This window comes from Mytilus edulis, chromosome 1 (genome assembly GCF_963676685.1).
Source record: "Mytilus edulis chromosome 1, xbMytEdul2.2, whole genome shotgun sequence".
Classification (NCBI taxonomy): Eukaryota; Metazoa; Mollusca; class Bivalvia; order Mytilida; family Mytilidae; genus Mytilus; species Mytilus edulis.
The window spans coordinates 125,599,209-125,613,720 of record NC_092344.1 but is presented as its reverse complement, the minus strand read 5'-3'; the positions used below and the strand labels follow the sequence as shown (position 1 = coordinate 125,613,720).

Genomic DNA, 14,512 nt, shown 5'->3' with positions numbered 1-14,512 from the left:
AGTCATACTATCAGTATCTTAGGTGGACATCCAATGAATCAGGAGTGTGTTAAGTCATACTATCAGTATATTAGGTGGACATCCAATGAATCAGGAGTGTGTTAAGTCATACTATCAGTATATTAGGTGGACATCCAATGAATCAGGAGTGTGTTAAGTCAGACTATCAGTATATTAGGTGGACATCCAATGAATCAGGAGTGTGTTAAGTCATACTATCAGCAGATTAGGTGGACATCCAATGAATCAGGAGTGTGTTAAGTCAGACTATCAGTATATTGGGTGGACATCCAATGAATCAGGAGTGTGTTAAGTCAGACTATCAGTATATTAGGTGGACATCCAATGAATCAGGAGTGTGTTAAGTCATACTATCAGTATATTAGGTGGACATCCAATGAATCAGGAGTGTGTTAAGTCAGACTATCAGTATATTAGGTGGACATCCAATGAATCAGGAGTGTGTTAAGTCAGACTATCAGTATATTAGGTGGACATCCAATGAATCAGGAGTGTGTTTAGTCAGACTATCAGTATATTAGGTGGACATCCAATGAATCAGGAGTGTGTTAAGTCATACTATCAGTATATTAGGTGAACATCCAATGAATCAGGAGTGTGTTAAGTCAGACTATCAGTATATTAGGTGGACATCCAATGAATCAGTAGTGTGTTAAGTCATACTATCAGTATATTAGGTGGACATCCAATGAATCAGGAGTGTGTTAAGTCATACTATCAGTATATTAGGTGGACATCCAATGAATCAGGAGTGTGTTAAGTCAGACTATCAGTATATTAGGTGGACATCCAATGAATCAGGAGTGTGTTAAGTCATACTATCAGTATCTTAGGTGGACATCCAATGAATCAGGAGTGTGTTAAGTCATACTATCAGTATATTAGGTGGACATCCAATGAATCAGGAGTGTGTTAAGTCATACTATCAGTATATTAGGTGGACATCCAATGAATCAGGAGTGTGTTAAGTCATACTATCAGTATATTAGGTGGACATCCAATGAATCAGGAGTGTGTTAAGTCATACTATCAGTATATTAGGTGGACATCAAATGAATCAGGAGTGTGTTAAGTCATACTATCAGTATATTAGGTGGACATCCAATGAATCAGGAGTGTGTTAAGTCATACTATCAGTATATTAGGTGGACATCCAATGAATCAGGAGTGTGTTAAGTCATACTATCAGTATATTAGGTGGACATCCAATGAATCAGGAGTGTGTTTAGTCAGACTATCAGTATATTAGGTGGACATCCAATGAATCAGGAGTCTGTTAAGTCATACTATCAGTATATTAGGTGGACATCCAATGAATCAGGAGTATGTTTAGTCCGACTATCAGTATATTAGGTGGACATCCAATGAATCAGGAGTGTGTTTAGTCCGACTATCAGTATATTAGGTGGACATCCAATGAATCAGGAGTGTGTTTAGTCAGACTATCAGTATATTAGGTGGACATCCAATGAATCAGGAGTGTGTTAAGTCAGACTATCAGTATATTAGGTGGACATCCAATGAATCAGGAGTGTGTTAAGTCATACTATCAGTATATTAGGTGGACATCCAATGAATCAGGAGTGTGTTAAGTCAGACTATCAGTATATTAGGTGGACATCCAATGAGTCAGGAGTGTGTTAAGTCAGACTATCAGTATATTAGGTGGACATCCAATGAATCAGGAGTGTGTTAAGTCAGACTATCAGTATGTGGACATCCAATGAATCAGGAGTGTGTTAAGTCATACTATCAGTATGTGGACATCCAATGAATCAGGAGTGTGTTAAGTCATACTATCAGTATATTAGGTGGACATCCAATGAATCAGGAGTGTGTTTAGTCATACTATCAGTATATTAGGTGGACATCCAATGAATCAGGAGTGTGTTAAGTCAGACTATCAGTAGGTGGACATCCAATGAATCAGGAGTGTGTTAAGTCATACTATCAGTATATTAGGTGGACGTCATCCAATGAATCAGGAGTGTGTTAAGTCAGACTATCAGTATATAAGGTGGACATCCAATGAATCAGGAGTGTGTTAAGTCAGACTATCAGTATATTAGGTGGACATCCAATGAATCAGGAGTGTGTTAAGTCATACTATCAGTATATTAGGTGGACATCCAATGAATCAGGAGTGTGTTAAGTCAGACTATCAGTATATTAGGTGGACATCCAATGAATCAGGAGTGTGTTAAGTCATACTATCAGTATATTAGGTGGACATCCAATGAATCAGGAGTGTGTTAAGTCATACTATCAGTATATTAGGTGGACATCCAATGAATCAGGAGTGTGTTAAGTCATACTATCAGTATATTAGGTGGAGATCCAATGAATTAGGAGTGTGTTAAGTCAGACTATCAGTATATTAGGTGGACATCCAATGAATCAGGAGTGTGTTAAGTCATACTATCAGTATATTAGGTGGACATCCAATGAATCAGGAGTGTGTTAAGTCATACTATCAGTATATTAGGTGGACATCCAATGAATCAGGAGTGTGTTAAGTCATACTATCAGTAGGTGGACATCCAATGAATCAGGAGTGTGTTAAGTCAGACTATCAGTATATTAGGTGGACATCCAATAAATCAGGAGTGTGTTAAGTCAGACTATCAGTATATTGGGTGGACATCCAATGAATCAGGAGTGTGTTAAGTCAGACTATCAGTAGATTAGGTGGACATCCAATGAATCAGGAGTGTGTTAAGTCATACTATCAGTAGATTAGGTGGACATCCAAGGAATCAGGAGTGTGTTAAGTCATACTATTAGTATATTAGGTGGACATCCAATGAATCAGGAGTGTGTTAAGTCATACTATCAGTATATTAGGTGGACATCCAATGAATCAGGAGTGTGTTAAGTCATACTATCAGTATATTAGGTGGACATCCAATGAATCAGGAGTGTGTTAAGTCAGACTATCAGTATATTAGGTGGACATCCAATGTTTCAGGAGTGTGTTACGTCAGACTATCAGTATATTAGGTGGACATCCAATGAATCAATAGTGTGTTAAGTCATACTATCAGTATATTAGGTGGACATCCAATGAATCAGGAGTGTGTTAAGTCATACTATCAGTATATTAGGTGGACATCCAATGAATCAGGAGTGTGTTAAGTCAGACTATCAGTATATTAGGTGGAGATCCAATGAATTAGGAGTGTGTTAAGTCAGACTATCAGTATATTAGGTGGACATCCAATGAATCAGGAGTGTGTTTAGTCAGACTATCAGTATATTAGGTGGACATCCAATGAATCAGTAGTGTGTTAAGTCAGACTATCAGTATATTAGGTGGACATCCAATGAGTCAGGAGTGTGTTAAGTCATACTATCAGTATATTAGGTGGACATCCAATGAATCAGGAGTGTGTTAAGTCATACTATCAGTATATTAGGTGGAGATCCAATGAATTAGGAGTGTGTTAAGTCAGACTATCAGTATATTAGGTGGACATCCAATGAATCAGGAGTGTGTTAAGTCATACTATCAGTATATTAGGTGGACATCCAATGAATCAGGAGTGTGTTAAGTCATACTATCAGTATATTAGGTGGACATCCAATGAATCAGGAGTGTGTTAAGTCATACTATCAGTATATAAGTGGACATCCAATGAATCAGTAGTGTGTTAAGTCAGACTATCAGTATATTAGGTGGACATCCAATGAATCAGGAGTGTGTTAAGTCAGACTATCAGTATATTAGGTGGACATCCAATGAATCAGGAGTGTGTTAAGTCATACTATCAGTATATTAGGTGGACATCCAATGAATCAGGAGTGTGTTAAGTCAGACTATCAGTATATTAGGTGGACATCCAATGAATCAGGAGTGTGTTAAGTCAGACTATCAGTATATTAGGTGGACATCCAATGAATCAGGAGTGTGTTAAGTCATACTATCAGTATATTAGGTGGACATCCAATGAATCAGGAGTGTGTTAAGTCATACTATCAGTATATTAGGTGGACATCCAATGAATCAGGAGTGTGTTAAGTCATACTATCAGTATATTAGGTGGAGATCCAATGAATTAGGAGTGTGTTAAGTCAGACTATCAGTATATTAGGTGGACATCCAATGAATCAGGAGTGTGTTAAGTCATACTATCAGTATATTAGGTGGACATCCAATGAATCAGGAGTGTGTTAAGTCATACTATCAGTATATTAGGTGGACATCCAATGAATCAGGAGTGTGTTAAGTCATACTATCAGTATATTAGGTGGACATCCAATGAATCAGGAGTGTGTTAAGTCAGACTATCAGTATATTAGGTGGACATCCAATGTTTCAGGAGTGTGTTACGTCAGACTATCAGTATATTAGGTGGACATCCAATGAATCAGTAGTGTGTTAAGTCAGACTATCAGTAGGTGGACATCCAATGAATCAGTAGTGTGTTAAGTCAGACTATCAGTATAGTAGGTGGACGTCCAATGAATCAGAAGTGTGTTAAGCCAGACTATCAGTATATTAGGTGGAGATCCAATGAATCAGGAGTGTGTTAAGTCATACTATCAGTATATTAGGTGGACATCCAATGAATCAGGAGTGTGTTAAGTCATACTATCAGTATATTAGGTGGACATCCAATGAATCAGGAATGTGTTAAGTCATACTATCAGTATATTAGGTGGACATCCAATGAATCAGGAGTGTGTTAAGTCAGACTATCAGTATATTAGGTGGACATCCAATGAATCAGGAGTGTGTTAAGTCAGACTATCAGTATATTAGGTGGACATCCAATGAATCAGTAGTGTGTTAAGTCATACTATCAGTATATAAGTGGACATCCAATGAATCAGTAGTGTGTTAAGTCAGACTATCAGTATATTAGGTGGACATCCAATGAATCAGGAGTGTGTTAAGTCATACTATCAGTATATTAGGTGGACATCCAATGAATCAGGAGTGTGTTAAGTCAGACTATCAGTATATTAGGTGGACATCCAATAAATCAGGAGTGTGTTAAGTCATACTATCAGTATATTAGGTGGACATCCAATGAATCAGGAGTGTGTTAAGTCAGACTATCAGTATATTAGGTGGACATCCAATGAATCAGGAGTGTGTTAAGTCATACTATCAGTATATTAGGTGGACATCCAATGAATCAGGAGTGTGTTTAACCAGACTATCAGTATATTAGGTGGACATCCAATGAATCAGGAGTGTGTTAAGTCATACTATCAGTATATTAGGTGGACATCCAATGAATCAGGAGTGTGTTAAGTCATACTATCAGTATATTAGGTGGACATCCAATGAATCAGGAGTGTGTTAAGTCAGACTATCAGTATATTAGGTGGACATCCAATGAATCAGGAGTGTGTTAAGTCAGACTATCAGTATATTAGGTGGACATCCAATGAATCAGTAGTGTGTTAAGTCATACTATCAGTATATTAGGTGGACATCCAATGAATCAGGAGTGTGTTAAGTCAGACTATCAGTATATTAGGTGGACATCCAATGAATCAGGAGTGTGTTAAGTCATACTATCAGTATATTAGGTGGACATCCAATGAATCAGGAGTGTGTTAAGTCAGACTATCAGTATATTAGGTGGACATCCAATGAATCAGGAGTGTGTTAAGTCAGACTATCAGTAGGTGGACATCCAATGAATCAGGAGTGTGTTAAGTCAGACTATCAGTATATTAGGTGGACATCCAATGAATTAGGAGTGTGTTAAGTCATACTATCAGTATATTAGGTGGACATCCAATGAATCAGGAGTGTGTTAAGTCAGACTATCAGTATATTAGGTGGACATCCAATGAATCAGGAGTGTGTTAAGTCAGACTATCAGTATATTAGGTTGACATCCAATGAATCAGGAGTGTGTTACGTCAGACTATCAGTATATTAGGTGGACATCCAATGAATCAGGAGTGTGTTAAGTCAGACTATCAGTATATTAGGTGGACATCCAATGAATCAGGAGTGTGTTAAGTCATACTATCAGTATATTAGGTGGACATCCAATGAATCAGGAGTGTGTTAAGTCATACTATCAGTATATTAGGTGGACATCCAATGAATCAGGAGTGTGTTAAGTCAGACTATCAGTATATTAGGTGGACATCCAATGAATCAGGAGTGTGTTAAGTCAGACTATCAGTATATTAGGTGGACATCCAATGAATCAGGAGTGTGTTAAGTCAGACTATCAGTATATTAGGTGGACATCCAATGAATCAGGAGTGTGTTAAGTCAGACTATCAGTATATTGGGTGGACATCCAATGAATCAGGAGTGTGTTAAGTCAGACTATCAGTATATTGGGTGGACATCCAATGAATCAGGAGTGTGTTAAGTCAGACTATCAGTATATTAGGTGGACATCCAATGAATCAGGAGTGTGTTAAGTCAGACTATCAGTATATTAGGTGGACATCCAATGAATCAGGAGTGTGTTAAGTCATACTATCAGTATATTAGGTGGACATCCAATGAATCAGGAGTGTGTTAAGTCAGACTATCAGTATATTAGGTGGACATCCAATGAATCAGGAGTGTGTTAAGTCATACTATCAGTATATTAGGTGGACATCCAATGAATCAGGAGTGTGTTAAGTCAGACTATCAGTAGATTAGGTGGACATCCAATGAATCAGGAGTGTGTTAAGTCAGACTATCAGTATATTAGGTGGACATCCAATGAATCAGGAGTGTGTTAAGTCATACTATCAGTATATTAGGTTGACATCCAATGAATCAGGAGTGTGTTAAGTCATACTATCAGTATATTAGGTGGACATCCAATGAATCAGGAGTGTGTTTAACCAGACTATCAGTATATTAGGTGGACATCCAATGAATCAGGAGTGTGTTAAGTCAGACTATCAGTATATTAGGTGGACATCCAATGAATCAGGAGTGTGTTAAGTCAGACTATCAGTATATTAGGTGGAGATCCAATGAATTAGGAGTGTGTTAAGTCAGACTATCAGTATATTAGGTGGACATCCAATGAATCAGGAGTGTGTTAAGTCAGACTATCAGTATATTAGGTGGAGATCCAATGAATCAGGAGTGTGTTAAGTCAGACTATCAGTATATTAGGTGGAGATCCAATGAATCAGGAGTGTGTTAAGACATTTCCAGACTATCAGTATATTAGGTGGAGATCCAATGAATCAGGAGTGTGTTAAGACATTTCCAGACTATCAGTATATTAGGTGGTGTGTTAAGTCATACTAATCTTTGTTATTTAATTGATGAAGAATGTTCTCTATTCATTCCTAGGCTATCGGTAGATTAGGTGGACAGCAAATGAAGCAGGAGTGTGATACCTTGAAGGTGAAGATACTGGATCAGACTAATCAGGAAATAGTGATGGGCATTAAACGTTCAAAAGATGAAATGTTGGAAATGAAAAAGTCAGTGAAGAGCTTAAATAACTCAGTGAAGAGCTTGAAGAGAACAAAGAAAGCTATGACAGTAGAAGTGAAAAGGTTAAAAACAACCAATGAAGATATGACAGTAGAAGTGAAAAAGTTGAAAATATCTCACGAAGATACAGTTCAGTGGAATATTAGAAGTAAATATTTGGCAGTCAATAATTGTAGTATACAAGAAGGTGGTTCAATTTTGGCTAAATTGGCCCTAAAATCAGATATAGTTTGCGGGGAGGGGGGGGGGATAAAAATCAGATATAGTTTGAAAATTGAACCTCTCCCCAAATTTGGATTCCCATTCTCTAATTTTTAAATTAGTTTGCCTTGCCCAAATGCTATAAAAATTTGTACACAATACTTATTACCACAAAACACAGATCAAGCTGGAATTTGGTGCCCTCACTTTAACCGTTCTAGAGTTATGCCCCTTTACAAATGGAAAAATTGTTTCCGTTCTCTAACTTTAGTTTGCTTCAACAAAATGCTATGAAACTTACACACAATGCTTATTACCACAAAATACAGATCAAGTTTGAATTTTGATGGTGTTACTTTAACCATTAGAGTTATGCCCCTTTACAAATGTAAAAACTGCTGAATTTTTCGCTTCCGTTCTCTAACTTATTGATAAGGTTGCCTCAACCAAATGTTATGAAACTTATACACAATACTTATTACCATAAAACACATTTCAATATTAAATTTGGGTAGCGTCACTTTTTACCGTTCTTCAGTTATGTCCCTTTATAACTTTATATGATATGCAAGCGGGGGCATCATTAGTGTCCCATGGACACATTCCCCATTTACTGACTATGTAAATGTTGAATTAAAAGAAAACACAACTTTTTAAAGATACTAATACATAAACAGAAGGGTAATAGAGCAAAAACATACTACACTGCATACAGGAGCACATATATAGTACAAGTAGACAAATACCACTGACTTAAATAAAAAGTATATATAGTAAAAATGTTAAATTAAAACTGTGAAAAGTTTTCTACTACTTGTATTTTCAAGAGATAAGCTTGACATTTTGTTTTAAAAACATTTATACTTTTACTTTCTTTCAAAGTCAAACAAAAGCAAGTAATTCTACAACGAGGATCCAGAATACATACATTTGTAAATGTTCTTTTACCATAATTAGAACAAATATATTATTTTGGGAAGATGATCGTAATGCATAGTTATTAACAACTGCATGAACAACTTGAAAATAGTTCAGATAATTCATACACTTATATACCATTACTGTCATAAAATATTTAATTCTGTTATAAATGGTAAGCCATCCTAACTTTTTTAACATAACTGATGAAGAGATATGAAAAACTGCATTCAAAAGTATTCTTGCTACCCTCTTTTGTAACGTTTATAATTTGTCAGTATTTATGAAGCATTTCTGCACACAGTACAGCAATAGTCTATAATTAAAAGTATATGTCTATTATAATGTTGTTTAAACACACTTACTGGAAGATATGCTTTGAGTTGGCCCATAAGATGCAATCTGCTTAAAAGTACTGCACAAAGTTTGTCAAATTGATTTTCCCAGGAAAGAGATTTGTCAATATTGATTCCTAGCAGTTTTTGATTTTGAACAACATATTGACAAAGCACATAAGCAAAAATGAAAGACAAGAATACAAAAAATTGCCATAGCACATGGATAGATACTTTGTTGACATAGTTTATTGTTTTTAAAGTGATTACGATTATAACACAATGCTGACTGTTTTACACCAATTTTTGATAATTTTACCTATAATGTCTATTTTGTTCACCCATTATTGTGAAATATTATGTGACTGGCATAGAAGTCACAGGTTTAGCTAGCTTTACAACCGAGGTTTAATCCACCATTTTCTACATTTATAAGGATGTCTTGCCTCATGCAAATCCGGACTAAGACCGTTATTTTCCCTTCGTTTGATGTATTTCAGCTTTTAAATTTGACATTTGATAAGGGACATTCCGTTTGAATTTTCCTTAGAGTTCAGTATTTTGTTATTTTACTTTTTGGTAAAGCAGGCGAGACATCTCAGCGTTGCACTATTGGCTTTATAATAAGTCATATTTGGTTAAAAGAGGCAGAATATATCAAGGGGATAACTTATAACTAAGGAGAAAAGGAATCGTTATAACACCGCCATTTAACTATATACATATAAGTGATGAACAACTGGAAACGCTATAAACCTGCAATTTAACTATATACATATATGTACATGTATCAAGGAAAAGAAGTAAAAGAGTCATGAAAATAAACAGTAATTTCTTCAACAGATGTTTTTTTCCTTTTTATACGACCGCAAAAATTGAAAATTGTTTTGGTCATATATTGGTATCACGTTGGCGTCAGCGTCGTCGTCGTCCCGATACTTTTGGTTTTCGCACTATAACTTTAGTTTAAGTAAATAGAAATCTATAAAATTTAAACACAATCTTTATGACCACAAAAGGAAGGTTGGGATTGATTTTGGAAGTTTTGGTCCCAACTGTTTAAGAATTAGGGGCCAGAAAAGGGCTTAACTAAGCATTATTCTTGGTTTTCGCACAATAACTTTAGTAAAAGTAAATAGAAATCAATGAAATTTAAACACAAGGTTTACGAACACAAAAGGAAGGTTGGGAATTATTTTGGGAGTTGAGATCCTAACAGTTTACGAATTATGGGCCAAAAAGGGCCAAAATAAGCATTTTTCTTGGTTTTCGCACCATAACTTTAGTATAAGTGAAAAGAAATCTATGAAATTTAAACACAAGGTTTATGACAATAAAAGGAAGGTTGGGATTGATTTTTGGAGTTTTGGTCCCAACAGTTTAGGAATAAGGGGGCCAAAGGGTCCAAAATTAAACTTTGTTTGATTTCATCAAAAATTGAATAATTGGGGTTCTTTGATATGCCGAATATAACTGTGTATGAAGATTCTTAATTTTTGGTCCCGTTTTCAAATTGGTCTACATTAAGGTCCAAAGGGTCTAAAATTAAACTTAGTTTGATTTTAACAAAAATTGAATCTTTGGGGTTCTTTGATATGCTAAATCTAAAAGTATACTTAGATTTTTGATTATTGACCCAGTTTTCAAGTTGGTCCAAATCGGGGTCCAAAATTAACTTTGTTTGATTTCATTAAAAATTGAATATTTGGGGTTCTTTGATATGCCAAATCTAACTGTGTATGTAGATTCTTAATTTTTAGTCCCGTTTTCAAATTGGTCTACATTAAGGTCGAAAGGGTCCAAAATTAAACTAATTTTGATTTTAACAAAAATTGAATTCTTGGGCTTCTTTGATATGCTGAATCTAAACATTAGATTTTAATTATGGCCCCAGTTTTCAAGTTGGTCCAAATCAGGATCCAAAATTATTATATTAAGTAATGTGCAATAGCAAGAAATTTTCAATTGCACAGTATTCAGCAATAGCAAAAAATCTTCAATTGCACAGTATTGCGCAATAGCAAGAAATCTTCAATTGCGCAGTATTGTGCAATAGCAAGTATTTTTAATTGCACAGTATTGCGCAATAGCAAGAAATATCTAATTGCACAATATTGCGCAATAGCAAGAAATTTTCAATTGGAGTTATCTTTCTTTGTCCAGAATAGTAGTTGAATCAACTTAAATCATTGTTTTGTACAATATACAATGTATATTCACTTTTACTACCAACTAATAAATTAAAACAATCTTTACCATTCAGTGATAACAAGCACTTATTTTACATTTTAATATTTTATGATGTATTTAAATGAATAGTTATTGTTGCAAACTCCATAAGTAATTTGAATTGAGATCAGTTTTGGAATAAGGGAAAGGAGGATGTGAAGAAAAAAAAATTGGTGGGGGTTCAATTTTTCTCATTTCAGATTTCATAAATAAAAAGAAAATGTCATCAAACTATTTTTTAGAGGATTAATATTCAACAGCATAGTGAATTGCTCAAAGGCAAAAAACAAATTTTAAGTTTATTAGACAACATTCATTCTGTGTCAGAAACCTATGCTGTGTCAACTATTTAATCACAATCCAAATTTAAAGTGACAATGACTCTGCCTCTTTAATTCAATAAAACGCTCAAAATTAGGTAAATTATTTGAAAGTAGTGTTTGTGGTGAAAAAAATCAAAATTCAGACAATAACCAAATACTTGAACTGCAGAATAATATTTTATTATTCATTTTTTAGCACAAATTAATGAGATCCTTGTGGAGTGGAAGGACAATGATAAGATGTTTATAACAACAGAAGCTACCAGACATGTACTGAAATGTATAAAGGAGAATAGTTGTGTAACTATCGCTGCTAGTTCTGGCGTAGGGAAGACAGCCACACTCCGACATGTAGCTTTACAGATGTCAGATGAAGGGTACGATGTACTTTTAGTGACAGATCCAGGCGACATTGTCAAGTTTTATAACCCAAATCAGAAAACATTGTTTGTTATCGATGATTTATGTGGAAACTATTCTTTAAACCAGACTGACATGAAAGTTTGGGAACCTGTCATGGAGAGAATTAAAAAGGTCATTTCAAATAAGCTGGTCAAGATAATTGTAGCATGTCGATTACAAGTGTATCAGGATGACAAATTTGAATGTTTATCAGTTTTCAAATCATGTGTATGTAACCTGTTATCAGAAAGCATGTGCTTGACAAAAGCTGAAAAGGTGTCCATAGCTGAGTTATATCTGAAAACTAAAGCTCCTGAGATTATAGATTATTATGATTTATATGATTGTTTCCCACTTTTATGTAAATTATATTATGAAAATCCTGCACTTAATATCACAGATTTTTTCCAGAACCCATTTACAGTTTATGAAGCAGAGATTGACAAACTACAGACAAAAGGATTTTCTAGTAAATACTGTGCTTTGGCTTTGTGTGTCATGTTTAACAACAATTTAAAGGAAGATATATTAAAAGAGGATGTGAATGAAGAAATAAGAACTATTATTGAGAACACTTGTGAGGCATGTAGACTGGACAGAGGAACATCGAGGTTTAATTTACTGGATGAACTAAACTCACTTATACATACATTCCTGAAAAAGGAGGAAAACATGTACAAAACTATTCACGATAAAATATTTGACTTTCTAGTGTACTACTTTGGACAGAAAATGTGTCAATTGTTGATTAAGAATGCACATAGTAGTTTGATCAAGGAAATATTTTTACTAGAAAAACAAGTAAAGATGGATCAGTTTATAACAATTGTGCCGTCTAACTATCATGAAATGTATATACAAAGAATGATTTATGACTGGTCAAAAGGTGAAGTTCCAAATGTATTTTTTAACATCAATATGAAGCTACCTCAGTTTAGACAGAGATTTTTATGTGTTTTGAATGAACTGGATGTATCTTACCAGAGACAACTAGCACTCACCTGTGATGTATATAACAATATTACTCTGTTAATTGTATTATGTTTAATAGTTGATATTCCTATGATTCATTGGTGTGTTAATCATGGTGTTGATGTTAATCAGTGTGGGAATTGGGAAATAACACCATTGTGTATAGCCGCCGCTAAAGGTTTGACAGAAATAGTAAGGATGTTGTTAGACAAAGGAGTAGATTATAATAAATGTGACAATGATGGTTGGTCACCTGTAAAGATTGCATGTGAATATGGACATACAGAAATAGTAAGGATGTTGTTAGACATAGGAGCAGATTATAATAAATTTGACAATGATGGTTGGTCACCTGTAATGAGTGCTTGTAGATATGGACATACAGAAATAGTAAGGATGTTGTTAGACATAGGAGCAGATTATAATAAATTTGGCAATGATGGTTGGTCACCTGTAATGAGTGCTTGTAGATATGGACATACAGAAATATTGATGATGTTGTTAGACATAGGAGCAGATTATAATAAATTTGACAATGAAAGTTGGTCACCTGTAAAGATTGCATGTGAATATGGACATACAGAAATAGTAAGAATGTTGTTAGACAAAGGAGTAGATTATAATAAATGTGACAATGATAGTTGGTCACCTGTAATGGGTGCTTGTAGATATGGACATACAGAAATAGTAATGATGTTGTTAGACATAGGAACAGATTATAATAAATGTAACTATGATAGTTGGTCACCTGTAATGAGTGCTTGTAGATATGGACATACAGAAATAGTAAGGGTGTTGTTAGACATAGGAACAGATTATAATAAATGTGACAATGATGGTTGGTCACCAGCAATGAGTGCTTGTAGTAATGGACATACAGAAATAGTACGGATGTTGTTAGACATAGGGGCAGATTATAATAAATGTGACAAGGATGGTTGGTCACCTTTAATGAATGCTTGTAGTAAGGGACATACAGAAATAGTAAGGATGTTGTTAGACATTGGAGCAGATTATAATAAATGTAGCAATGGTGGTTGGTCACCTTTAATGAATGCTTGTAGTAAGGGACATACAGAAATAGTAAGGATGTTGTTAGACATTGGAGCAGATTATAATAAATGTGACAATGATAGTTGGTCACCTGTAATGATTGCATCTGAAAAAGGCCATAGTGAAATAGTTAATTTGATAAATGAACATTCCAGGAAATTAACTGTGATATCTGAGGATATATAGCAGAATAGGAATGAAATATCAGCTTTTTTGATATGAGTATACTTATTACATATAAAGTCAAAGGCACAAGTCTTTGTTGTTTTTAATCAAATTATTTCGACGATTTTAAACTTAATTTTAAATTTACCATCTTGTTTTATACTTTGTTCTCAATCTTTTTATAATAGATATAATTTTATTCTAACATTTGCCACTGTAATTCAAAACTGTCATCCAGTAAATCACAAAAAGTCTGAGCAATAAAAATGAGAAGATGTGGTATGATCGCCAACGAGACAACTCTCACCAAGAGCCCAAATGACATAGAAGTTAACAACTATAGGTCACTTTATGGCCTTCACCAATGACCAAAACCCATATCGCATAGTCAGCTACAATAGTTCCCAAAATGACAAATTTAAAACAATTTAAACGAGAAAACTAACAGCCTGATTTGTGTACAAAAT

General features: G+C 34.7%; 1 protein-coding gene across 1 annotated transcript in view; it reads left to right on the top strand.

Moving 5' to 3' along the window:
• Nucleotides 1-14,129, top strand: part of LOC139518981 (uncharacterized) — a 39,067-nt gene extending 24,938 nt beyond the window's left edge. Inside the window, exons 4-5 of the mRNA XM_071310696.1 lie at nucleotides 7,301-7,595; nucleotides 11,650-14,129. Coding sequence (XP_071166797.1) covers nucleotides 7,301-7,595; nucleotides 11,650-14,066 — 2,712 coding nt within the window. The 3' untranslated portion in view covers nucleotides 14,067-14,129. The remainder of the gene's footprint in view (nucleotides 1-7,300; nucleotides 7,596-11,649) is intronic.
• Nucleotides 14,130-14,512: the final 383 nt, after the last annotated feature.